Source organism: Colias croceus, chromosome 30 (assembly GCF_905220415.1).
Source record: "Colias croceus chromosome 30, ilColCroc2.1".
Taxonomy (NCBI): Eukaryota; Metazoa; Arthropoda; class Insecta; order Lepidoptera; family Pieridae; genus Colias; species Colias croceus.
This window is the reverse complement of record NC_059566.1, coordinates 1571775-1599046: the sequence shown is the minus strand read 5'-3', so window position 1 is coordinate 1599046 and position 27272 is coordinate 1571775. Positions and strand designations below refer to the sequence as shown.

Genomic DNA, 27272 nt, shown 5'->3' with positions numbered 1-27272 from the left:
ATTTTCAATTATTTATTTCATTATTTACAAAATTACACATTTGACACTTTTTCATATATTATAATGTATTTTTAACAGACAGAAGCTAAAAAAATATCCTGAAGCCGTGTAGCATGCATTTCTTGTGATCAGGCATTTTAATAAATCCACGAATATTTATTAACTTATGTTCATCTAATAAAACAAATTCTGTATGTATGTATACACGACGCAGACGACTTCATGCTGCACCCATGACTCCCTTCATTTCTGTAAAATAAAAATTAGTAATTAATAAAAGTTTAATCAAATAAAGTTAAGTAGTTACCTACTGTGGGTGGTGGTGGGTGTTATTATCTATATATGTATTTATTAAATACTAGCTTTCCGCCCGCGGCTTCGCCCGCGTTGTCAAAGAAAAACCCGCATAGTTCCCGTTCCCGTGGGATTTCCGGGATTGCGTCATTTTCCCGGGATAAAAAGTAGTATGTCCTTTCTCGGGTATCAAAATATCTCCATACCAAATTTCATGTAAATTGGTTCAGTAGTTTAGGCGTGATCGAGTAACAGACAGACAGACTGACAGAGTTACTTTCGCATTTATAATATTAGTATGGATTATATTTATCGTCGCCTAGTACTCACAACACAAGCCCTAATTGAGCTTACTGTGGGACTAGGTCCATTTGTGTAATAATGTCCTATAATATTTATTTATTTATTAATTATTTATTTATTTATTTACTAGAAAATATAAAATAATTCGACCACAACGCGGGATTCTAACGCTGATAAGTGAAGGACGCGGGTTCGAATCCCGCCTATATTTTTACAATTCTTTAAGAAAATCTCATTTATACATATTTGAATGCTATAACACTATCTATACTAATATTATAAAGCTGAAGAGTTTGTTTGTTTGTTTGAACGCGCTAACCTCAGGGACTTCTGTATTAGATAGCCCATTTGTCGAGGAAGGCTATAGGCTATATATCATCACGCTAAGACCAACAGGAGCGGAGCAATGCGGGTAAAACCGCGGGGCACAGCTAGTATGTATATCAAATTATTTTGTTTATGCTATGTCCGCTGTTTTGTCTTGGAATTGCATGAAATTCATAATGCGAATAGTTTTTTATTCGACTGACCGGTTGGCTTGGTTGGTCGTGGCCCTGCCTTCCAAGCCAGAGGTCGTGGGTTCGATTCCCACCCGGGGCAAATATTTGTGTGATGAACATAGATGTTTGCTCTATGTCTGGGTGTTCATTATCTATATAAGTATTTATTTAAAATTATATATGTATGTTTATCATCTTTGGTTTCCATAACACAAGCGAAAGCTTAGTATGGGATCAGATCGTGCCGTGTGTGAAAATTGTCCTGAATTTTATTTATTTATTTATTACTAGCTTTCCACCCGCGGCATCGTCCGCGCAATCAAAGAAAAACCCGCATAGTTCCCGTTCCCGTGGGATTTCCGGGATAAAACCTATCCTATGTCCTTTCTCGGGTATCAAAATATCTCTATACCAAATTTCATGCAAATTGGTTCAGTGGTTAAGGCGTGATTGAGTAACAGACAGACAGACAGAGTTACTTTCGCATTTATAATATTAGTATGGGTTTTTATATATTTTTTCTTACCCTATGTTTCGCAGCTTCGTGTGCTTTGAGAGACGCAAGCTGTGTGAAAGAGACACCACACTCGCAAGCATATGGTCTCTCACCTGTGTGTACACGCATGTGTACTTTTAATACACCCTTACGCTAAAAAATATAAAATAATAAATTGATACTAATATTATTAGGCTAAAAATAATAAATCAATACTAATATTAGGCTGGTTGCAGAGTTTGACCGACCGTCAGTGCGTACCGCCGGTCCTGACGATACGCATCAACAATTGTATGACTATGACACTAATTACTATAAAAAATCATTATTTAAGTTAATATTATGCTATAGTTCTGTTATTATTGTGTCATTAAGGAAGGTGGACCCCAAAATACAGGCTGTCCTAGTTTGGGGTCCAAATGTTACATGTTTGTACCTAACCCACAAATTGTTCAATAAATGATTTTATTATTATTTATTATTTATTAATGCGCATGACAATACGTGTGCGTATGGTCGGTCTAGCTATGAACGGTTTTATGAATTTCCATACATATGACAAGCGCGACTGACGTACGCACTGATGGTCGGTCAAGCTCTGCAATTAAATCTATACTAATACTAGCGGTCCGCCCCGGCTTCGCCTGTGGTACATATTCACGTTTTCTCTACATAAGAACCATCCTCGTACTTCAAGGAATATAATAAAAAAAGAATTATCGAAATCGGTTCAGCCGTTCTCGAGTTATGCGCTTACCAACACATTTTGCGATTCATTTTTATATATTATAAAGAAGATAATTATAAAGCCTACTAATATTATTGAATATTGACCGCCACCTTGGTACAGTGTTTAACGCGTGAGCGTAGAACCGAGGGGTCCTGGGTTCGATTCCCGGTAGAGACGAAGAAAAAAAAATGTTTGTCCCTAAAGAAAAATCGATCAGTGAAACAGATATTTGCATAATGCATCTGCCCCTTACCCCACTACGGGGATATGGGACTTCACTTCACACTAATATTATAAAGCTGAAGAGTTTGTTTGTTTTAACGCGCTAATCTCGGGAACTACTGGTCCGATTTGATAAATTCTTTCGGTGTTAGATAGCCCATTTATCGAGGAAGGCTATAGGCTATATATCATCACGCTAAGACCAACAGGAGCAGAGCACTGCTAGTAAAGTAATAAACATGGTAACATTTTAGATAATATAATATATTGAAAGTAAAATAATTAATATTACATTAAAAAATCTATGCCAAAATCATAATATACACAAAATAAATCGACAAAACAACGAAAATTGAATAAAAGAGCGTGTGCCGAGCACACGTGTCAGAAGTGAAACTTCTTTCAATAATTCTAATGATACTAAAATCGTCGCTTTACTTCATGATGATAGTATTGCCAAGAGACGATCTTTAAATTTTTGAAGAAATTTCACTTCTGACACGTGTGCTCCGCACACACGCTCTTTTTTATAATTTGGGTTGTTTTTAGCGCTTTTTATAAATGTAATAGCGATTTTAGGTGAATAAAACGATGGCAGGTACTTTTTAAGCTATTGCATAGCTTGTATCGCGGGCCTTGAGCGCGGGGACCGTATCGAGAAATTCCGTAACGAAAAAACCTCACGCTCCCCACGGGGACGGGCGGAGGTGTGGCTTGAAGGCATAGCATGCAATAGCGCAACCGCCCCAGTCCCCGAGTGACACACGTCTTTTTTCTTATTATTTTTTTGATACTTACACTAAACACTTTATCACAGATATGGCAGGTCGCACTCTTGCTGTTTCCACCAGGCAAGTGGGCTCTTCTCACGTGTAATCTTAAGGCATCGGCCGTACTGTACGCACGGGCGCAGTGCACACACCGCGACGGTTTCGGCGCGTTGTGAACGCTCGTCTGGTGCGTGCCTAACGTCTGTCGCGTTAGGAACCTTTGGTCGCATAGTGTGCATGCGTACCTTAAAACATGAATAAGGGTAGGTAGTAGTGTTTGATTTTACGAGAATTATACATTTAGAAATTAAACATTTTTAACTGATTTTAAACGCGATTTATTCATTACTAGCTTTTCCCCGCTGTTTGTCTTAGCGTAATGATCTAAACTCTAAAGCCTAAAGCCTTCCTCGATAAATGGGCTATCTAACACCGAAAGAATTTTTCAAATCGGACCAGTAGTTCCCGAGATTAGCGCGTTCAAACAAACAAACAAACTCTTCAGCTTTATAATATTAGTATAGTTATTACTTTCCCGCCGTTTCGGACAATTTGCAGCGAGCGTGGTCACTGGTCACGATGAGACTGAGATGTTATACGTGTAAACGGTCATTCAAAAATTGCTATTTGTAAACTACCTAATTCCTCCATAGTTGATATGTGGACTATTTTTCCGGTTGTTATATATGATATAGATGAATATCATTAAATCGCGTTTTAAATCCGTTAAAAATCTATAATCTCTAAATGAATAAGGGTGCATTTCCACCAATAATGTGAGGATTTGTAGCGAGTAATGTGTTTGTGAATAACCAATAGTATCGCTTCAAACGCTTAACGCTTCAAACTTAAAAAATGAGGCGATATGATTGCTTCCTTACTCACATTCCTCGCTACAAATCTGAAATCCTCGCACATTATTGGTGGAAAAAAAATGGTGGATTTTTTTCAATACTAAAAAAATATTTTTATAAAACATTTGAATGCTATAAAACTAAAATATCAAATCCACGAACAAAAAATCATTTTTATTTAGCTTTAAGCAAATTATTTAAAACCTTCCACTAGAACCTCGCCATCGATTTGTGAAAACAGAATGAAAATCGGTTCATTAGTTTTTGGGTGTATCACGTACTAGCTTTCCGTCCGCCACTTCGCTTGCGTTTTCAAAGAAAAGCCCGCATAGTTCCCGTTCCCGGGGGATTACGTGTTAATTCAAGTTACCCTCTATATGTGTGCTAAATTTCATTGTAATCGGTTCAGAAGTATTTGCATGATAGAGTAACAAACATACATACATACACATACATCCATCCTCACAAACTTTCGCATTTATAATATTACTAGTAGGAAGTAGGACAGACAGATAGACGGGGCGAAGAAATTTGTTCTATAATATATAGTGTACAGTTTTTACTTCTGGGCAACCCCTTCTCACATAATTTAAGGGATTACAAATACTTAATACATTAGAACACTCAAAAAACGCTAAACTAATTTTGATAAAAATTACAAATAATAAATACTTACTTATATTGTGAGGGATCGCTGTGTTTCTTTGTTTTGTACAAATGCTGCTTTAATGCCTCCTAAAATGAAATAATTTTTATTTTATTTAAAATATTTATAATAAGAATAAGAATCGAAAAAATTATAACAAAAAATCAGTAACATCTTTAAAGAAAATTGGCTATAGATAGGGAGGCGAGGTAGCTAAATGGCGTAATTAAACGGCGCCGTCGAGACTTATCAAAATCGATAGATAAAATAATTTCGAAAAGAAAAGCTTCTATGGTAAAAACCATTTTAGCGGTGGGTTTGGCGTGTACGGATTTTCAAAAATGTAAAAAAAAATAGTTACTTGGGCATTCTCGAGCGCGTCAGATATTCATACTACGTATGCCCCAAGTGCCTCTGATAACAACGGTATACTAATCTGCCGGTTTGCGTGGTGGGGCTAGGCATATTAATTCGTCAAAAATGCACAAAAAAAAAATTTACTCGAGCGCGTCAGATTTTCGGAAGGGGTGTTAAGTAGGCCCCAAGGAAGCTCCCCTTAAAAAAACTGACGATTTCGGCGTGACGATAAGTTACGATGAATTTTTGAAAATGCAGAAAAAAAAAGTCCTTTTGAAATACTCGAGCGCGTCAGATTTTCATAGGGGAGGTTTATCTCGGTCTCCTCAAAGCATATTTTCTTAATCTGACAAAAATGTTGGTGGGTTCTCTTAATCTGACCGAAAAAGGTTTGAGAGTTTCTTTTTTTTAATCATCGTTATTTCATATCAATTTTTCTTAACACCCTCAGTTTTCGAGATATACTCAAAAAACCGGGAGTTTGAGTTTTTATGATGCTTCAAGTCAAAAAGTTTTAACTTTGGACAAAAATGTAAAGAGACCTTTTTTGTGTAAAATAAAATTACCTTTTTTGTTTATTCAAACTTTTTTTTTGTAAAATATATCGTTCGCGACTTATATACTGCAACGCGTTTTTCGGAAGACGAAATGGCTCCTCCAGACTTCCGGTCACGCGGAAACCGGCAGATTTTGTATTTTTAGTGAGTTTTAGATTATATTCTTCAAAATAAAAATAAAAACAATCGCGCTCGAGAATGCCGGATTAACGTTTTTTTTTTACAAGTTCGCGACCCTATAACTTGGCGGCGTCAAGGACTTATCGTCAGATTAGTTAAATTTAGTCTTAAAACACTAAAATCAACCCCCAATATCTTAATCTGACGCGCTCGAGTATTTCAGACGATCGATTTTTTTTTACTAATCTGATCGTCTATCCTGGGCGCGCGTCACTACTTAAAGAGCTAAATAGTTAACAAGGTTGTTCTATTAGGTCTAAGGTATCTCTCATATCTTAAACTGCCACGCTCGAGTATTGCAGAAAATTCCCCTCTTCGCCTCCCTATCTACTATCACAAAAACAGAATTGAGAATAGATCAAACATTCTTTTTTCAAACACCTACAGTAACCAATCAACGTCACTCGCACAGTAAAAAAGCAAACACTAACCACAGATAAAAAAGAACAAACCATGAACACAACAACCAATCAAAACTTTCGCCAAACAAAAGAAAAAAACACGCCATAGACAAATTAAAAATAAAACCGCTAAAGCTCGCCACTCAAAACGCGCCACGGAAAAAAAAATTAAACAACTGTCAAAACATTCGTCACAGATAAAAAAAGAAAAACCCCTAAAGCTCACCACTCACCATCGAAGTGAACATAACGTCACACTCCACGCAATAAAAGTCCTTATCTATATGCACAGAGCGTATATGTTTGTGTAACACAGATTTGTATATGAATGTTCGGTTGCAGTGTTCGCAGTGGTAGCGATTTTTGTCGTCATGGCGACTGGAAAACAATTATTTTTTTAATTATACTAATATTAGGATGATCATAGAAATTAATGTATGGAAGATGAAAAACCATGAAAAATTGTCGCGTAAGAATCTAAGGACAGTTCTTTGGCATCAATAATATTATTTTGTAAAATTAAAATTTTAAAAGAGTTTTATTAAAATATGAGAGATTAAGACATGATTTTAAAAGAGTAACTACAGAGTTTTTTGCCATCTCTTTTCCATAGATACTACATACTTTCCGAATCGGTGGTAAATGTTAAAAATATGTTATGACGATTCAAAAGTGCTTCTCGAAGAAGTCTAATTGAATAAATAAATTTTTGACTTTGATCATAAGAGTGATAATGATAATCATAGTAATGATGATCATAGTGAGGATGATGAGTTAAAAAAATCTTTATTACTTTAGAAAAACATGAAACATACATTTTAAAGCTTTAAAATTTTACATAGTACATAATATTCTTAAAGTTAGACGTTAGAGCTAGCGCGCAAGAGCAACTTTTGTCTCCGCAACTATTTTGTCTCTCCCATCAACTCTATGGGGAGTTGCGTCGCTACGTGCGCGCACTTTCTTACTAGCCCATAGAGTTGATGGGAGAGACTCAATAGTTGCGGATACAAAAGTTGCTCTTGCGCGCTAGCTCTTAGAATACAATTATAAAACTTATAGGTTCCCGCACTAGGCGAAGTCTGTATTGATTATTATTATTTAAATTAGTATTCAATTCATAACATAAAAATTTTATTACATTAAGGGCTGATTTTTCAATCCTTGGTTAATACTTATTCGTCGAATAACGTACTAAACTACTATTTCAAAAATGTATTCTTTGGCCGTATTTGACAGTTTATGGGTGACATTTTAATATTATTATAGATTTAAAATTCGGCCCTTAGAATACATATTTGAAATGGTAGTTTAACACGTTATTCGATGAATAAGTTTTTAAACCAACGATTGAAAAATCAGCCCTAAAACTCATTAAAATTATTTAAAATTTAATTTTAATAAATAATAGTTTTAATATGATAACCATAGTAGTGATGATGATGAAAAACTTACCTAGTATGTACTCTTAATATTTCCCGACTCTTAAAAGACCTCCCACATTGGTGACAAGTGTGTTTCTCACTATTCGCATGCATTCTAACATGTCGCTGCATAACTGTACGCTTGCTGAATCAAATAAAATTAATAAAATTACTTGTAAAACACCAGCAACCTCGCAGGAAAAGATAGCTTACATCATAAGTAACAAAATTTGTTTTACGACTATTGGCATAACGCAATAAATTATTTTTAAATGATTTTTTAAGCTTTTATTGTACTCTCCTAATATTTGTAAGTCTATGCGCTGTCTGTCGCTGATAGGTTAAGTTCAAACCGCCCCTACCTTCCCCCTCTCGTTCGCTTCTTGTTTACATAATTTTTGGGATGCGCGTAGAGTTTATAATATTCAAACGGAAAATTAAATGAATATTTATTTTTGTATGAAAATAAAATCTAACAAATTATCAAAAGTCGTAGAACAAATGTTACTTATGATGTTAGCTATCTTGTCCTGCAAGGTCGCTGGTGTTTTACAACTAATTCTGTATAGGTATCCTGAATTCTGGTAAATAAAAACTTTAGGTAGGTACATAAGATGTTATTATTTCAGAAAATCGACTCGAAAAAAATATTTAAATTCGTTTGAATGTTTTGTGCGTTTAATAAATAAAAAAAATATATTTTTTATAAAAAATATTTTTTTTTTTCAAAATCTGTACTACCCACACCCACACCATGTAATATCCAAATTTTACTATTTAACATCATCATCTTACTTCTACTAGATACTTACTACTACTATCTACTCCTAACTACAACTAAATACATTTAACTACTACTAACTACTTACTTGGTAGTGAAATCGCACTCCTTGCATTTATACTCTGGCATAGAATTTGTATGTACTAGCGAATAGTGTTCCAATACATGTTGTCGAGAATGACGGACTATATTGCAGATTTTACATTTGTACCTGGAAATAAATAATAAATAAAAAATATAAAAAATAATTTACTAAATATATGCAAGTTTACAGAATTACGTCGAATCACGCGTGGTAGGGATACGAAAAAGATGGCGCGTAACGGAAAAATGTCACGCGTAACGAAACAATGTTACTCTAAATTTTAAGAAATTTCACTTCCGATAAAGAAGTTTCACTTCAAATATTTCAGGACAATTTTCACACGCGGCACGATCTGATCTAAAAACACAACAACCTATACACGTTTCTCATACTAATATTGTAAAGCTGAAGAGTTTTTTTGTTTGAACGCGCTAATCTCGGGTCCGATTTGAAAAATTCTTTCGGTATTAGATAGCCCGTTTATCGAGGAAGGCTATAGGCTATACAGGGTGTAATCGTTAAGTGTGCACAAGCGATTATTCCGTAACTATTGCAGATACCAAAAAACTTTAAACTGATATCGAAAGTACTTAACCTAATGAGTAAAATGGATATAATAAATTTTTAAAAATAAAACGAGAAATATCCAAAAATGTTACATTAAACGCTCCCATACATTTTATTTCCCATACATTTTGTATTCATAGCAGATTTTCGAAGTGATGTCCTCATTGTGCAGTACAATGAGGAGCTCTATTTACAGTTTCTAAATGAACTTCCCTTCAAATTTGCGAAGTAATTAAAGCAGAAAACCAAAAAAAGAAAGAAAAAGCTAAAATCTTTCATATCAAATTTACTAGGTTGATCCAAAAGTAATGATAATTGGGTATTTCCTGTGCACATAAAAATATAAAATAAATGTTTTTTGCTTGCTCATGTATTCACTAAGTAATCACAAAAAAATCATATCAACAGGCCACGTTTCCAATTATTTACATTAATTTGAATGTGAACCGTGCGTGCCAGTTGTTGTTTGTTCCCCGACGAAAAGAAGAAACAACGATTCGACATGTAGAGGGTAAATTTCTAAATTTTTAATGATATCAGGATAATTTTTTGTCACGTTTTGTGATCATGGACGTTACCCGAGTTCACCATGTTTATGCTGAAACTAAAAAACAATCTATGTCCTGGATGCGAGCTTCCAAAGTGACGATGAAGAAATTCAAAGTGAAAATCAGGGTTAGATTAAAGCGGTAGTTTTTTGGGACGCTGAAGAAATAATTATGGTGGAATATTTTAAAAAGGTAGACACTTTATTGGGCTCTTACTAAACAGACCAAATTAAAAGATTGCGGTAGGTTAGTAAGGAAAAGAGACATGGCAAACTGCGGACCTGAACGCTGTTTCACCAAGACAACGCAGTACGCACCAGATCACAAAGCGTCAGTTGCGATGGCTGCCATTCAAAAATCGGCATTCCAAATGCTTGAACACCTACCCTATTTTTTAGATCTAGCTCCTATTTACTTTTATCTCTTTCCTCGGCACAAGAAACACTTTCTTAGCAATAAATTATTTTAAGAGGACAGCGAAGTGATGGCCGCGTGGAGGGATTTTTGTGGATGAAGTCAAAGTTTTTTTTTTAAGTTTAGGAAAAAAATATTGAAGTATATTTTCTAGTTAGAAGACTATCTAGAGAACTACATCATTATTATAACTGTAATGACCTTGTTTAATATTGATTATCATTACTTTTGGATCAACCTATGTACATGGGATATTCGTATCTCATACTAAATGTATGGGAGGGTTTCAAGTTAATTTTTTAGATATTTCTCGTTTTATTTTTAAAAATTTATTATGGCCATTTTAGTCATTATAGTCGAGCCAATTTAATAGGCAACATTTGACGTCTATCAATTTTATCTTCGAAGAGAGGTAACCTGCTTAAAAACATCGATTAAAGTGTATTAATCGATACGGATTTGAAACATTTGTCAATCGAATTTATTAATTTATGATGATTTTTATTCACAAGTAATCAATGCATTCGATTCTAGATTTCGATTTTTAGAGTAACGTCTCTAGTATTTAAAAAGAAAAAAGGTTTATTGACACAAAATTGTAGCGACGTCAGTTCTTCAATTCAGAAATTGTTTATTATGTTTAGGATGGTTTATCAGTAAAATGAAATCTTAAAATTACTTGTATCGGTCATTATTATTATAAATATGTAATCGTAATTGAAAAAAGTTAAGCAAATGTACAGTTCTAACAAAACGAAATATCATGTTATTCTATGGCGTCGTTACTAGGTTACGTTGTTGAATTTTGTTGAACTGTCAAATGTTGCCTATTAAAATGGCTCTACTATAGGTTAAATACTTTCGATATCAGTTTAAAGTTTTTTGATATCTGTAATAGTTACGGAATAATCGCCTGTGCACACTTAACGATTACACCCTGTATATCATCACGCTAAGACCAACAGGAACGGAGCAATGCGGGTAAAACCGCGGGGCATATTTACCTATATATTATGTCGACCCAACTTGTTAGTAATTCATGAAATTTTGAAGTAAATCCATGCAGTACTTTTTGCGTTTATCCCGGACGTACATACAGACAAACAGATCCCAAGTATTCCTTAAAAATACTCAATATACAGTGACTTTCCTACGATTTCATTATATTATCTATATCTATACATATAATAAATCTGTAGAAGGGTCAATTCTGTACATTGAAAATATTGAAAAAATTAATAGCAGGGGGTGTTGCAGGATCGATACCAAACCCAAATATGTGATTGAAAAAAATTTTGTCTGTCTGTCTGTATGTTCAAGCATCACGTGAAAACTAACAGTTCAATTTCGATGTAATGAGGTATTACCTCATTACCCTGGGCATAAAATGGGATACTTTTTATCCTGGAAAAATACGTAGAAAAAAATAAATCTTAATTTTTCTTAATTGTTCCGTGCGGACGGAGTCGCGGGCGGAAGCTAGTTAATAAATCGATTTTAATTATTTGTTAGTACATAATTCTAGTGCAATGCGCGCTCAAAAGCGGACGCATTGCGCTGTGCAGAATATGCATAAAAAATAATTAATATTTTTTATTGTCGACGTTATCGCTCGCAACAATGAGCGCTACGCTTGTTCCTAATGAAGTCCTGGCATTTCTGCAGTATCAGCTGGATGTCATGGATGAAGTTAGCCTAGAGCAAATTTGCACCAGCAATTTTACGGAAGAAGAGATACGTGACGCCAAATCACTTCTCTTTTCGGCATTGAATATGGCCGACCGGATGCCGTCTCGCAGGAGGGACGAGAAGGGAGAGAGGAGTCTACGGGACATCATCAAGGTGTTCAAGGAGACCGATCCGGACGACGTGCCGACTTTCGTGGCGAAGGATTTGCGTAAGCTGCCTCCCGTCACATTCGACCACGTCGACGTCACCCGCCTTCTTAAGGACATCACTTCATTAAGGACTGCCCTAAAGGAGATGGAGTTTAAATTTGGAGCTTCCCAATCCACCATCAACGATCTGCGTAATGAGGTCGTCGCCCTGCGCGATTCAATTTCATTATGTAGGTCAACGGAGGTTTCATATGTGAACACACGTCGTGGAGCGCAACGTGAGACTTTTGAGTCAGCGAATTTGACGACGCCGCCGGCCGTCGACCGCGTCACGCCGCGCCCCGCCCGACCCGCGCCTCCCCTGGAGAGCCCGCCTCGTGTAGCCAACCCGACACCGGCTGGCTACGCGGCCGCTGCCGCCAAGCCTCCCGTAAAGCGGCAAGAAATCACCCGAGATGGAGATCCCGTTAAGCACAGGGACTCCCCGCGCCGTGCGGCACACTTGTCGAGCGTGAATAGTCATCCACTCGATGAGGAGGGCTTTACAAAGGTAGAGAAAAGGAAGAAGAAAAAGAAGCCCTCCTCCAACAAGTGCGGTACCGCCCCGACCGGTAACAACCACCTGCTGCGGCCCGCCATACCGACGACGCAGCTGTACGTGTCCCGCCTGCACCACTCCACCCAAGCTTCTGATGTAGTGGAGTATGTGCGGGTTAAGACCAAGTTTATCGTGAGGGTCCAGCGCCTGGAGCCGCGCAATAATTTGAATTTTAATTCATTTGTTGTGCGTGTACCGAGCGAGCAGCTGTCGATCTTCATGAGCGAGGAGTTCTGGCCCCGTGGTGTCGTGTTCCGGCGGTTTCGCGGGCGACTTCGCAACACCCAGCCGAAGCCCATTCAGCGAAATATGACACTGCCAGTGCCGTGAATTGTATATAGTGTAGTGCTTAATAGTTTTAGTTATAAAATATTATATGTATGTTAGTCTGTAAGGTATTTATTCTATGGGTCTGTACAATTTATTGTCTGTTACCTGAAATAAATGTTATAAATAAATAAATAAATAAATAATTACTTACTTAGTTGTGTGCGACTTGATGTGACCTCTCAATGATATAGTACTTGGGCAGTATTGGCCGCAAATTGCACATAGATGAGCGCCATTTTTCTGTAAAAAGTAACATAATACATATTTATCTAAAATACTAATATTATAAAGCTGAAGAGTTTGTTTGTTTGAACGCACTAATCTCGGGAACTACTGGTCCGATTTGAAAAATTCTTTCGGTGTTAGATAGCCCATTTATCGAGGAAGGTTATAGGCTATATTTCATCACGCTACGGGCAATAGGAGTGGAGCCACGGGGGTGAAACCGCGCAGAGCAGCTAGTTATTAATATACAGGGTGTCACGGATGTACTATCGTATGCCAAATGGAGCATATAGTGTTTAACCTTCTGATGCTGTAAAATATATTTATAAAATCCGGTCGTGCATGAAAAATTATCTCAAAACCTTTCAATAAACTTAGTGTTCGTAACCCTAACTACGCGGATCATACTCGCGAGCGTTATACATAAGCGGTCATTGACCTCGAACGCATGCTTAACCTCGAACCCCGAGGTTCGAAAGTAAATACCTACTGTTTGGATAATATTTTTTAGAGTATACGATACAAATACACAAGTACACTATCGCTTATGTATACCAAAAAATACGAAAATTTACTTAGTACCATCGCCTTCTGACCGCACCCTTTTAATCATATTTTACTCTTTACTTATTTTTTTTATTTAGATACATGCGTAGGTATCAATTATTTTTGTACAATGATATTGAAATAAGGTACATACCTACCAACTTGTAGAAATTTTAGCATACAACATGCAGTAGGTACCTCTCACACACTTCACTTCACAACATATTAAAGTACCGGTACTCAAACTCAACAATTTTAATAAAACGAGCGACTAACAAAAATGTATTTAAAATTACTTAAAAACTTCAATAATAATACGAATAAACGTACAACGCGAGTTTAGGGATTCGTAGGGAAATGTTTGTAAAAATACCTTTTAATAAGAATGATTTAGAATACATAATAATATCTGTTCCTTTCAACTTTTGCTAGATGAAAATCAATAATTAAAATATGGCGCCTAATCTAGATAAGAGTATAAATAGCAACTAGGTACCTAAATACATATTAAATAATAATATTATTCCCAGCATAAAACTTAATAATATAATTTCATGATAATTTCATATTAAACTAGTGGTCCACCCCGGCTTCGTCCGTGGTACATATTTCGCAATAAAAGGTAGCCTATGTCCTTTCTCGGGTATCAAAATATCTCCATACCAAATTTCATGCAAATTGGTTCAATAGTTTAGGCGTGATTGAGTAACAGATAGACAGACAGACAGAGTTACTTTCGCATTTATAATATTAGTATGGATTATATGATTGTGTTTTTTCATTTGTAGTTACAAAAGAAAATTGAAAGTAAATAATATAAAGATAAGTAAAATAAAATCTATACTTAATATTATAAAGCTGAAGAGTTTGTTTGTTTGTTTGAACGCGCTAATCTCGGGAACTACTGGTCCGATTTGAAAAATTCTTTCGGTGTTGGATAGCCCATTTACCGAGGAAGGCTATATGTATATCATCACGCTACGAACAACAGGGGTGGAGCCACGGGGGTGAAACCGCACGGAGCAGCTAGTATCAAATAAACAACGGAACCGTATTTTTAAAAGGCGGCTTTTCACAAACGAAAGGGGGCGTTACCTTTGGTAGGTGCACAAAGACACCGCCACCGGTACGTGTGCGTACGCGCATTTTAATAATTGCACAAATTTTGTTAAATTGTTACTGCTCCACCAAACGTCGTGTAAGGGCTGTGATAGATATGCGCGGGAGATTCGGGATCGTTAGTTGTAATTCGTATTTTATGTTTATAATATTTAGTTAAAGTTATTAAAGCAGTGGTTGTATAAATCCGTGATAATGCATTTAAGTAGTTACGAGATTTTCTTATGTTACTTAGTTAATTTAAGAAGTGATTGATATTTGGAGTAGTAGGTATTTAATACATTATGTAATATTTGTTTACCTTCGTCACTCATCATTCGTCATCATTGTGCAATATGTATTAAGACCCTGTGATTCCTGTGCATGATAATCGGCTGAGTGTTTGCAGTTTGAAACCGTTGATTTCTTCTGGTAAATATGACACCGTGTGCATGTAATTGGTGTTTACGACACATCTAATTACGAAAAATCATAAGTAAAACATACTTTCTATTTCATAAATCAAAGTATTATTATTCATTTTCACTAATAATTATTAATTTAATAGCTTTAATCCAAATGGAAAATAGGGTAAGGTCGTATAATTATCAATAATTATTAATAATTAATTTATTTATTTTATTAAATAAAGATTAAATATTTTAATAAATAAATAAATTTATTATTTAGCCTTCACAACTCAGTAGGTACTAAACTCTGTCCATTATATTATTTGCTTTTTGACAGCTCACAACTATGAAATTTTGTATTTATTATGTAAAAATGTCATACAATAAAATACTGTTCTTTATGGACAGGTACCGCCCACTTAGAGATGTGCTTCACAGAACGATTCAATATTATTGTGCCACAGATTATAAATAATCGAAATGTGAATATATCCGATAAAAAATTCTTCTACTAAGTTAATGTTATTTAAACATAAAAACAACCAAATTGTAAGATAGAAACCAAATAAAATATTAATATAATATAAAGTTTTACTTTTTTTTTAGTTTGAAAAACAAATAAAACAACGAGAGTAGTTTAATCTATTTTATTAGCCTAAGTCGTCAGAATTACAATCTTCACTGGATTCGTCCGATGAGGAGTCTTCAGTAATATGTAGGATAAGGTCTTGTGTGCATATATTGTCGAATGCAATATCACGGTCCCAATCAGATAATATGATACGTTTAGTTCTCTCCACCACTCTTGCCCAGTTCTCGGCCGTCACGTGGGTGCAAGCGTCTTTTAGTAATGCCAACATTTTATTCGCTGTGAATGGCGGGCTCGTATTGCTTCTCGCAGCATGCCCTTTTACTTGAGCCCAGATGAGCTCTATAGCGTTGTATTGGCAGTGATAAGGAGGAATTCTAAGGACGATATGGCCATATTCTGCTGCCATTTCATCTATTACATAGCGTTTAGGTTTTTTTTTTGTTTTTAATATTTGTAATAATTCTATTTTTAACATAGAATCGTCCACATTTTCTCCATTATCGCGAAGCCAATTAATAATTTCATGTTTTTTATTAGCTTGTGTTGGCATTTTATCAATTTGGCGAGAGTGGTAAGGTGCGTTATCAATTAAAATTGTAGATGGTTCTTCCAATGATAGGAGCATGTTTTTGAACCACTCTTCATAGACCTCTGCATTCATTTCTTCGTGGTAATCGCCTGATTTCTTAGATTTGAATGCCAGCAGTGCATTTCGTACAAAACCTTTTGCCGTACCAGCGTGACATATGATGAGGCGTTCACCTTTTCCCATTGGTACTGCGGAGGTTGATGCAGCAGTACCGTCAGTCCAGGAACGGGATATTGTGTGGTTAGCGTTGAGCCATGTTTCATCTGTAAAAACAATATTTGTCCAATCTTGTATTCTTTTTGCCTTTCTTAAAAAGTCACATCGTGACAAAGCAACATCAGTTCGTTCCATTAACACTTTTCTTTTATCAGATTTTTTAAATGAAAAGCCAATTGTTTTTAAAACTTTGGCCAATGAAGATTTTTGACCATGAAATAAACCACTTCTTTGCAAGGAAACAATAAGTTTTCTTAAAGTTGGAATTTCTTTTTTTAAATAGTAGTCATATACATGACGACGAATGGCATCAGCGTCAAAATCATCAACACCTGTCACCTTACGAGGCCGACGCTTTCTTTTTGGTGTAGAAGGTTTGTTTCTTTCCAAGCCGCTCCTACCGTAGGCATCATTCGTAATTTTAGTCACAGTTGGTAGACTGATACCCAATGCAACCGAAACACGGTTTCGCACTTGCGAGAAAGGTATGAGAGGACCGCCATTTTGATTTTCTTTCTCAAAGAAATCACAAAGTTTTAGCACTAACTGTCTGGATTGTCCTTTCAAAACTTGTCCTTTCGGCATTTTCAAGATCAATGGATCTAAACACTCACAAAAGATGCACCGAGGAATAAAACTACTCAACTCAAGGCGACTAACAAATGCGAGAGAACACTCAGCGAACATAAATGCGTGTGACTGGCACGGGCGTTTTGCTGCGAGTGACGGATGACGTCAAAATTGTGGCCGGTGGATGGTCGGTTGATGTTACCAGTATACATATAGGTAATATAATGTCAAACCGTTTGGAGATTTTAGCAATTAAAATATATGTATTTATATTAATAAATGATATATAAAATAACATATAAACAAAACAAAAATGCAACCTAAAATGTATCTTTATAATATGTACTTATTATTACATTTACGTAATAATTTAATTAATTTAATTTATTTATTCGATTAATGATTATGTTAAAAATTCATAATCGGAATGATATCACAATCGAGAATCTTTTGAACATCACTAAAGCTATAAACCGTCGAGCTGTCAAAAAGCAATTCTTATAGTGGACAGAGTATAGGTATTATTACAATAATTATTTTGTCAGTAATCTATACATATAATAAATCTGTAGAAGGGTCAATTCTGTACATTGAAAATATTGAAAAAATAAATACCAGGGGGTGTTACTGGATCGATACAAAACCCAAATATGTGATTAAAAAATTGTTTGTCTGTCTGTCTGTATGTTCAGGCATCACGTGAAAACTAACGGTTCGATTTCGATGAAACTTGGTATAATTATACCTTATTATCCTGGGCATAAAATAGGATACTTTTTATCCCGGAAAAATTCGTAGAAAAAAATAAATCTTAATTTTTCCGCGCGGACGGAGTCGCGGGCGTAAGCTAGTCTTAATTATGTAAAATTCGTAACACACATAAAGTGACTTGTTTCGTCTAGTTGTAACGATTTTATACTTTTTTATTTTAGTTTAACTAATCAACGTTAACATTAGTAATCATCTACCATACTTTAAACAAAAAAAACTATTTTTTTTTTCTTTCCATACATTGGGCGTTATTAAACTGTAGAGTGCAAAAGCGCCCGAAAAAATTAAGGGGTAAGATCAATAACGCCCACTAAAAGCAACAAACAAAATCTTATAGTGAGATCTGGCAACTTAGAAACTACATTAAAATGCTTATTTATTGACGTCTTAATTACTATGACACTTAGTTTAACAGTCTGAGCAAACAAACTCTTTTTCTTCTTTGGTAAGACCAACACAGTCTTCATGTTACCTCTTAAAACAAATGGTACACTGTCGCATAGCTAACATTACATATTCACAGCATGCATGACAATACCAATCTTCTGCATCATCATTTATTTTGGAAGAAATCTTTTTTTCTTTCTTATTTGGTTTCTTATTCTCGTTTTATAGTTTCGTCATAATTCCTTTGTGTTTTGTTCTTTTTATTCGCCTTTTGCCCTTTTACTTTTCTTTTGTTTTCCATAAACAGATTTTTAGTAATTTTTTGGCCTTTGTAGTTCATCGCCTTTTTACGCGGACGTTCATTTTTAACTATTGCGTAGTTTGGCGTTGGGAAAAGTTCTTGAAATGACATTTTGTCATTTTGTTTCCTAAGCGAGCTTAATGGAATATTGTCTTCACTCTCATGCGAGCAAGTAGAGTCGCCAGAACTAATTCTGTTAAAGTTTGGCAATGAATAATTAGTAGGTTGTTTTTTTGGTGTAACGTTACTTCTACTTAACATAACATGTTCACTTTCAAATTCTTCAGATGACAAACCACTGTATACATCAGCAACTGAAAGCTTAGATTTGTGCTGTTGATTGATAAAACCCTCAGCGGAACTTTCAGTACTGGGAACAGGGCTAATTTCTCTGTTTCTTTGTAATCCTGAACAACTTGCTTTTAATTCCAAACAACTAGATGACAAGATGGAAGATGATGAAGCACATTGAACATTATGTTCTTCCTTTCTTGTATCTTCCCCTTCTGAAAATTCTGTAGATGAGCTATAATAATCCACAAGACGAAATTTTTCTCCACTATTGTCTCGAACGGCATCCAACGACTCAACTGGAAAATTGTAATCTGTTCTTGGTTTTTTACTGAGCTGTTCACAACTAGGAAACCCTGGTTTATGTTGGTAGTTGTCAAAGTTCACAGGCTGCTTATCAGATGAAAGGAATGAAGAATATGATGGATTGTAAGAATTTTCGTCATTATCTCGTATGTCCTGCATTGGCTGATCTATTTCCTGCGTTGAATGATTTTGATTTGGAGGACCTGCGTTCTGAACAGAGTTATCTTCAATCTGAGGGTACGGAATTTCCGTCAAAACCGATGGGGCGTATGCCTCTTCAGGAATTGCCTCCGGATTGAAAGGAAAGAGACCTGTTGCTTTAAAACCATTAACGATATTATTATATGTCATACACTTGTACCAGACTTTCGTAAATAATTGGTTAAATGTGGCCTTTGTTAATATTTCATTGGGGTTTTCGTGCAAAAAGTTTAAGACAGCTTCATCCCAGTGGTGTTCGAAAGACTTGTTTACAGACTTATCCAACGGTTGTAGTTCGTGTGTGGTGTTAGAGGGGAGGCAATATAAAACTATATCATTTTTCTCAGCTTCATCAAGTGCTTCTATTGATAGGTGACATTTAGCATCGAATATCAGCAAACATTTTCCAGCAACCTTGAATTTTGCTAGGTGCTTAATGAATTCGACAAACAAGTCTGACGTCATGCTCCCCTTTGGAGCCATTTGTACTAATGTTCCATTTGGGACATTTTTCTTTAAATCAGCTCTTTTCCTTTGTCCTTTGAACAGTATCATCGGTGGGATTGCCGTACCGACGGCATTTACACACATCGCTATCGTGACGTTTTCAGCGTTTTCGGGAGCAATGGGGTGAACTCTCTTACTACCCTTTTCAGCTAAAACGGTGTGCTGGTTATGTACTGTTATACGACAACCTTTCTCATCCATATTGTAAAGCCTCTCAGGATGTTCTCGGATATCTAAATCATCATATAACTTTTCTACTACTTCAAAATGTTGTTGCACACTAGCTTTGTTTAACTTTTGTGCTCCTGCTGGATTCATTATCTGTGGTTTCCTTTTGCTAATCGACGGATTCCGTTTTAAAAAAGATCTGAGCCAATCTTTCCCAGCAGCTTTCTCGCAGAAAAGAAAAGCCTGTTTTTTTATAAATTTTGGTGTTAGAGGCATACCAATTTTGGCAAACCTTATTATTCTTGCGACTAAGTCTGCTTCTTGATTCTCAGAAAAAACAGGTTTTCTTCCAAAACGTTTTTTAGCATTTCCATCTTTTAAGTGATCTCTAAGAGTCCTACGAGGTATATTGTACTTTTCAGAGGCAGCTCTCTGTGTGAGTTGGCCCCTTTGTATAGCATTGATTGCAGCCCTCATTGTGTCTTCTGTCCAAGACTCTCCTCTTTTCTTTCGATTCGTTGGTGGCATTTTACTGGCCTAAGAAAAGAACAAACAAATATTCAGAAAATCGAAATGTTCGAAGAAAAAGAAACTCGTATTTAATACATAACATACACATTAATTTGACTTATAAGGTCCAACAAAAACTAGATTAACTTTTAGGGCTATAAATAAACGTATCATCACCAAAAAATATCAAAAAAGAAATTTCTGCAAAAAAAGTTATTTACTGGATGATTATTGAAATGTGAAAAATGATAATTTTTTTTGGCAATTAAGCTTTATTTCATACAAATGTTCCTATTGGTGCAATTCATGTGTGCGTGAGGTACGATGCGGGTCTATTGAATATAAGTGGGTTTTTTGAAGTTCGGGCGTTATTTAACAGAGGGCGTTAATTGACACATCTACCTTATAAGTAAATACCTAGCAAAGCAAAAGTACAAAACACATTGCATAATGCAGACAAATAAAAATTAAAAAAACTTAATTAAGGATTAAAATATGTTTAAAGTAAAAATTATTAAAAGGGCGCGACCGCGGTCAGTTTCAGTATCAGGTTTTTTTTGTAATATTGTAAGATAAACGATTATTCTTGTATGTGTTTTGTATACTCTAAAATATTATCCAAACAGTAGGTAGGTATTTATTTCCGACTTCCGAGGTTCGAGGTTAAGCATAGCGTTCGAGGTCAATGACCGCTTATGTATAACGCTCGCGAGTGTGATCCGCGTAGTTAGGGTTACGAGCACGAAGTTTATGGAAAAGCTTTGAGATAATATTTTCTGCACGACCGGATTTTATAAATATTTTTTACAGCATCAGAAGGTACTATATGCTCCATTTGGCATACGATAGTACATCTGTGACACCCTGTATAATAACAATTTATTATTAATATAATTGTAACATACTTATTATTTAAAATTAAGATAATATTTCGTGCAAAACTAGTTCATTTTTGTAGAATTATATTTTATATTTTGATTTATGGCACTCAAAACTGAAATGCTGTTTTTCTAAATATTAATTTAAAAAAATAGGAAAAATTCGATCACGAGGCGCGATTCGAACCTGCGTCTTTCCGCTATTCCGAGGCGAATATGTAAAAAATTTTTAAAAATAAAAAAGGCAAGGATTCTTGGCAAGGATTATTAAAAAATACGATTTTTGGCCGAATAGGCTGACAAGACCCAATTGATGATTGAGTAACAGTGATTGCGCTCTCGTTTACTCCCATACACTTGGACAGTGTGCGGAAACGAGAGCGCAATAGAAATGTTACTGGGCGGGGCCAGGTCGTAGAAGTAAATAATAAGAAAATATGTGATTCAAGGAAAAGTGTGGGTCATATGCGAAATATGACTCGTTAGAGGTTCAGGTATGAATATGTTGACTTCGTGTTTTAAATTGCAGACCCGTACGTCAAAAAAATAAAGACATAGAATCGTTTAATGATGATTTTAAGACCAATCTTTGCAATTATTTTCTATCGAGCCGATTTCGTCCAATTATGTATCGAGTCCGTCCACGGTCTTCGAAATATGATCAATATTAACATATATTTTTTTGATGGGCTAGAATAAATATATTTTCTTAAAAAACTGCTCAAATAACTTCAATAACAAAATTGGGTCTTGTCAGCCCCTTAAACTATATAAAAATTAAAAAAAATTAATTAAAATAAATTAATATACATAATAATTAGAGTACTGTATAATAAATAAATAAAATTTATCTAAAATACATACCGGTGAATGCTTTTCCAAATGCGACAAAAGAACATCTTCGAAATTAAAACCCTTTGCACATTTTTCACATTTGTATGGCGCCATATTGTATTTTTCCGTTTTTCGATTCGCTTCCATTTCTTCAAGAACCTTCGAAATTTAATATTTTGACGTGAATCTTCTTTAGGCGCGTTGAGAGTAAAATTTCAAGCCGCGTCATGACAATATCGTCACGTCATGGAGTAAGGCGACGTTTTGTATCTTTCAAACTTACTCAAGAAGTTTCACTTCTGACACGTGTGCACACCATTTTTTTGGTCAATGTTTGTAAGTTTATATGGGCGAAACTAATGCATGTTAAAAGCATTATTATTTACTTAACCATGACTAAAAAATATAAATTATTACTAGATTTCCGCCCGCGGCTTCGCCCGCGTTTTCAAAGAAAAACCCGCAAAGTTTCCATTCCCGTGGGATTTCCGGGATAAAAAGAAGCCTATGTCTTATTTTGGGTCTCAGCTACCTACATACCAAATTTCATTCTAATCGATTCAGTATTTTTTACGTGAAATAATAACAAACATCCATCCATTGTCATAAAATTTCGCATTTATAATATACTATCTTTTCGCCCGCATTGTCAAAGAAAAACCCGCATAGTTCCCGTTCCCGTAGGATTCCGGGATAAAACTTATCCTCTGTGTTAATCCAAGTTACCTTCTATACGTGTGCTAAATTTCATTGAAATCGGTTCAGCAGTATTTGCGTGAAATAGTAACAAACACACACACACACACACAGACACATCCTCATAAACTTTCACATCACAACATAGCATAAAACAAAGTCGCTTTCTCTGTCCCTATGTCCCTTTGTATGCTTAAATCTTTAAAACTACGCAACGGATTTTGATGCGGTTTTTTTTAATAGAACGATTGATTTAAAAAATAGGACTAGTAGGATGATCTTACCTGTTCTTTAGTCAACTTTATGACAGTATATTCGTCTGTCTCTCTCACCATTCGCGAAGAGAATCCATTTGGTATTGTTGTTTTATTTTTCTTTTTACCTTTATTTTTGTATAATTTTTTATCGAAACACCCTGTAGGTGTGATATTTATATCCTGAAATGTAATAAATAATATAATGTAATAAAATAAGTAACTAGATTTCCGCCCGCGGCTTCGCCCGCGTTTGCAAAGGAAAACCCGCATAGTTCCCGTTCCCGTGGGATTTCCGGGATAAAAACTATCCTGTGTTAATCCAAGTTACCCTCTATGTGTGTGCTAAATTTCATTGTAATCGGTTCAGTAATTTTTACGTGAAAGAGTAACAAACATCCATACATCCATACTTACAAACTTTCCCTTTATAATATAAAATATATAAAGAATAAGAATATATTAAGATATTAAGACTAGTAGCTCTTCGCGGATTTATATGGCTCCACTCCTGTTGGTCTTAGCGTGATGACATAATATAGCCTATAGCCTTCCTCGATAAATGGGCTATCTAACACCGAAAGAATTTTTTTAATCGGACCAGTAGTTCCTGAGATTAGCGCCTTCAAACAAACTCTTCAGCTTTATAATATTAGTATAGATATGTAAACCCATCGCTTATTGTTGGTTCATTCCTTTGGTTACTATTTTTTTCCATTATTATTTATTGAAGTGAAACTTCTTTATCGGGGTTGGAAAATAATTTAGTGTAACATTTTTTCGTTACGCGTGACATTTTTCCGTTACGCGCCATCTTTTTCTTATCCCTACCACGCGTGATTCGACGTATTTCTGTAAAGTTGCATAATATAGTAAATTATTTTTTGAAAGATAAGGTCATAAAGAAGTTTCACTTCTTACGTGTGTACACGCACACATTTTTATTTATAGAGTTTATTTGCAATATTTACACCTTTTATATTAAGTACTACCTAGCTACTAGATGTCGGTCTTCGCGTGGATGGTTTATTTCTCCATTTTAAGTAACTCTGACTTATCTGAATATTAAAAAATTTCAAAAACATTCAAATGCTAAAGCAAGTTTTTACAAAATAAAATAATAAGAAGATAAAAGTTGTTGTATCGGCATGGCGAATGTCGCGGGTTCGAATCCCGTCTCGAATTATTTCTATTCTTTAAAAATTTCTCAATATTCACACCCTTGTTTTTATCATTCTTTCAGTTATTGTTTTTATAAAAGTGGGTAATTTTATTTATCTGAACATACTCACAAAATCAATATCTTCCTTTACTTCAAGTTCTTGTAAATTATCCACACTGTTTCCTTTTTTTAAGCTGTTAACATTTAAATGGTCTGATGTTTCGTCTTCAAGCTGTTAAAATAAATTACTTATCATACTTAGTGTGCTTTGAATTTATAACTATACTAGCTGCGCTTCGCGGTTTCACCCGCGTATACATATAGCACTATAGCCTTCCTCGATAAATGAGCTATCTAACAGCGAAATAATTTTTCAAATCGGACCAGTAGTTACCGAGATTAGCGCGTTCAAACAAACAAACAAACTCTTCAGCTTTATAATATTAGTATAGATTAACAAACTGTGGCTCGCGGCTTTATCCCCAGACGAACCCACATGCTAAATCAAGTATTTCTGTAGCTCATGTGTTAATGTAATGTATACTTATATTTTTATAAAGTTTTATCCAAATCTGTCCATTATATTTTATACTAGCGGTCCGCCCCGGCTTCGCAATAAAAGGTAGCCTATTTTCTTTTTCAGGGTCTAAAGATTGTCTATACCAAATTTCATCAAAATCGGTCCAGTAGTTTATGCGTGTTAACTATACATACATTCATACAAACCTTTCATCTTTATAAAATTAGTATAGATGAATAAAAATAGGTAGTTTTATTTATTTGAATATAACTACTCACAAAATCAATATCTTCCTTTACTTCAAGTTCTTGTAAATTATCCACACTGTTCTCTTCTTTTAAGCTGTTAACGTTCAAATGGTCTGATGTTTCGTCTTCAAGCTGTAAAAATAAATTACTTATCACACTTATTGTGCTTAGAATTTATAACTATAAATAAATAAATATTTCAGGACAATTTTCACACATGGCACAATCTGATCTCTTTAAGCTTTGGCTTGTGTTATGAAAACCAGATGGCTGATAAACATACATATATAATTGTTAAATAAATACTTATATATTTAACACCCAGACACAGCAAACATCTATGTTCATCACACATATATTTGCCTCGGGTGGGAATCGAACCCACAACCTCTGGCTTGGAAGGCAGGGCTACTACCAACCAAGCCAACCAGTAAATAACACACTCAAACTAACTCAGACCCACTCACCTCACAATTATCGCTATTATTGCTCAATAAAATCAATGGAATGTCATCGTCAAATACATCATCTTCGTCTTTAATCATCAACTCATCACCTAAATAATAATTTAGCTCAACACTTGATGTTGACAAATTGTGTATTGCTGTCATTTCTATTGAATTATCCTGGAATTGGAAAATCATTATATGATTATAATTTTAAAATAAAAAAATGTGTGCATGAATTACTAGTGTACACATGTAAGAAGTGAAACTTCTTTATTTTTCAAAAAATAATTTACAGAAATATGTCGAATCACGAGTGGTAGGGGTAAGAAAAAGATAGCGCGTAACGGAAAAATGTCACGCGTAACGAAAAAATGTCACACTACATTTTTTTCCAACCCCGATAAAGAAGTTTCATTTCAAAACCACGAATTTCAAGAAAAACTTTTGTTTACTCAAGAAGGTTAAACAAGATGACCCTATTCTCCTTAAAAATATTATTAACGAAACAGATCCTTAAAAGGAAACATTTTTTCAATACATAAAATTCTTGTACTTATCACAGTTTTTGGTGATCAGATTTTTCAGAAATGGTTTAACCATTTTTTTAAGAATATTTTGTATATAATAAATGTAAAAAATATTTACCATGTTAAAATTATTCATAAGTTGTTGAGCAAGCTCACACTGCTTGATAAATTTGTTAATTTTGTTTAAGAGAGTTCTGCAAAATACGCATATGAACATTGTTTCTCTGATGCAGTCCTGAAATTAAGTTATTAAAAATCTATACTAATATTATAAAGCTGAAGAGTTTGTTTGTTTGTTCGAACACGCTAATCTCGGGAACTACTGGTCCGATTTGAAAAATTATTTTGGTGTTAGATAGCTCATTATCGAGGAAGGCTATAGGCTATATATCATCATGCTACAACCAACAGGAGTGGAGCCATGGGGTGAAACCGCGCGGAGCAGCTAGTAGTAAATAAAAACAAAAAAAATGCAGTGTCAAATGTTATAAAAAGGTATTATGTATAACAGGGAATTAGTTCTTGGGAATTAATTACAATTCTAACATAGCGAAGTAAAGGCTAAGTAAAGCTTCACAACAAAGTCGCTTTCTCTGGCCCTATGTCCCTATGTATGCTTAAATCTTTAAAACTACGCAACAGATTTTGATGCGGTTTTTTTAGATAGAGTGAATCAAGAGGAAGGTTTTAGTATATAATTTATTATGTTTTAGACAAAGCGGGCGAAGCCGCGGGCGGAAAGCTAGTGTATATAAAATTAAAATAACATAAAACATACCTTCAACAACAGTCTATTGTAAATATATATTTCCTCATGGTTCATAGGTTTTAACTTGTACTTTGTGGATAAACAAGCGCAACAACCATTTAGAGTTGTTATTCCTTCCATTTTTAATACATAAATAATTACTTATTAGTTATTATTATAGTGGAATCAGTTCAAATTGCAGCCAAAATAAAAACAATAGGTGGTACCTGTCGTGCTTTCTGATTCTGTCAAAAAGTAGTAATGGCACCGTAGACAGAGAAACTAGTTACTAACTAGTTACTCTGTCTACGAATGGCACAGATTAAAGTAGGTATTAGCTTTTACTACGCGTAGGTAATAATGTGTCAAAAAT

The 27272-nt window shown here is 34.9% G+C and overlaps 1 protein-coding gene across 7 annotated transcripts; it reads right to left on the bottom strand.

The window, feature by feature from the left end:
- Window positions 1–27161, bottom strand: LOC123704756 (zinc finger protein 54-like). 7 transcript variants are annotated; one of them, XM_045653241.1, is made up of 15 exons: window positions 26930–27161; window positions 26270–26386; window positions 25643–25801; window positions 25206–25307; window positions 24538–24639; window positions 23276–23428; window positions 22326–22454; window positions 13047–13135; window positions 8604–8726; window positions 7766–7879; window positions 6544–6688; window positions 4846–4904; window positions 3344–3560; window positions 1624–1746; window positions 1–249 (listed from the first exon to the last, which is right to left on the bottom strand). In XM_045653241.1, the coding sequence occupies exons 1-15, from the start codon at window positions 27038–27040 to the stop codon at window positions 244–246; spliced, it is 1749 nt and encodes a 582-aa protein (XP_045509197.1). In that variant the 5' UTR covers window positions 27041–27161; the 3' UTR covers window positions 1–243. The 7 variants fall into 7 exon arrangements, with proteins under 7 accessions (XP_045509197.1, XP_045509198.1, XP_045509199.1 ...); XM_045653242.1 differs by lacking the exon at window positions 1624–1746; XM_045653243.1 differs by lacking the exons at window positions 22326–22454; window positions 23276–23428.
- Window positions 27162–27272: the final 111 nt, after the last annotated feature.

Coding starts and splice junctions, on each gene's coding strand:
- LOC123704756 (XM_045653238.1), bottom strand. CDS start 27,040: ATGGAAGGAATAACAACTCTAAATGGTTGTTGCGCTTGTTTATCCACA. Junction 25,308..25,642: donor ATAATAGCGATAATTGTGAG/GTGAGTGGGTCT, acceptor TTATTTTTACAG/CTTGAAGACGAAACATCAGA. Junction 24,640..25,205: donor TAAAGGAAGATATTGATTTT/GTGAGTAGTTAT, acceptor TTATTTTAACAG/CTTGAAGACGAAACATCAGA.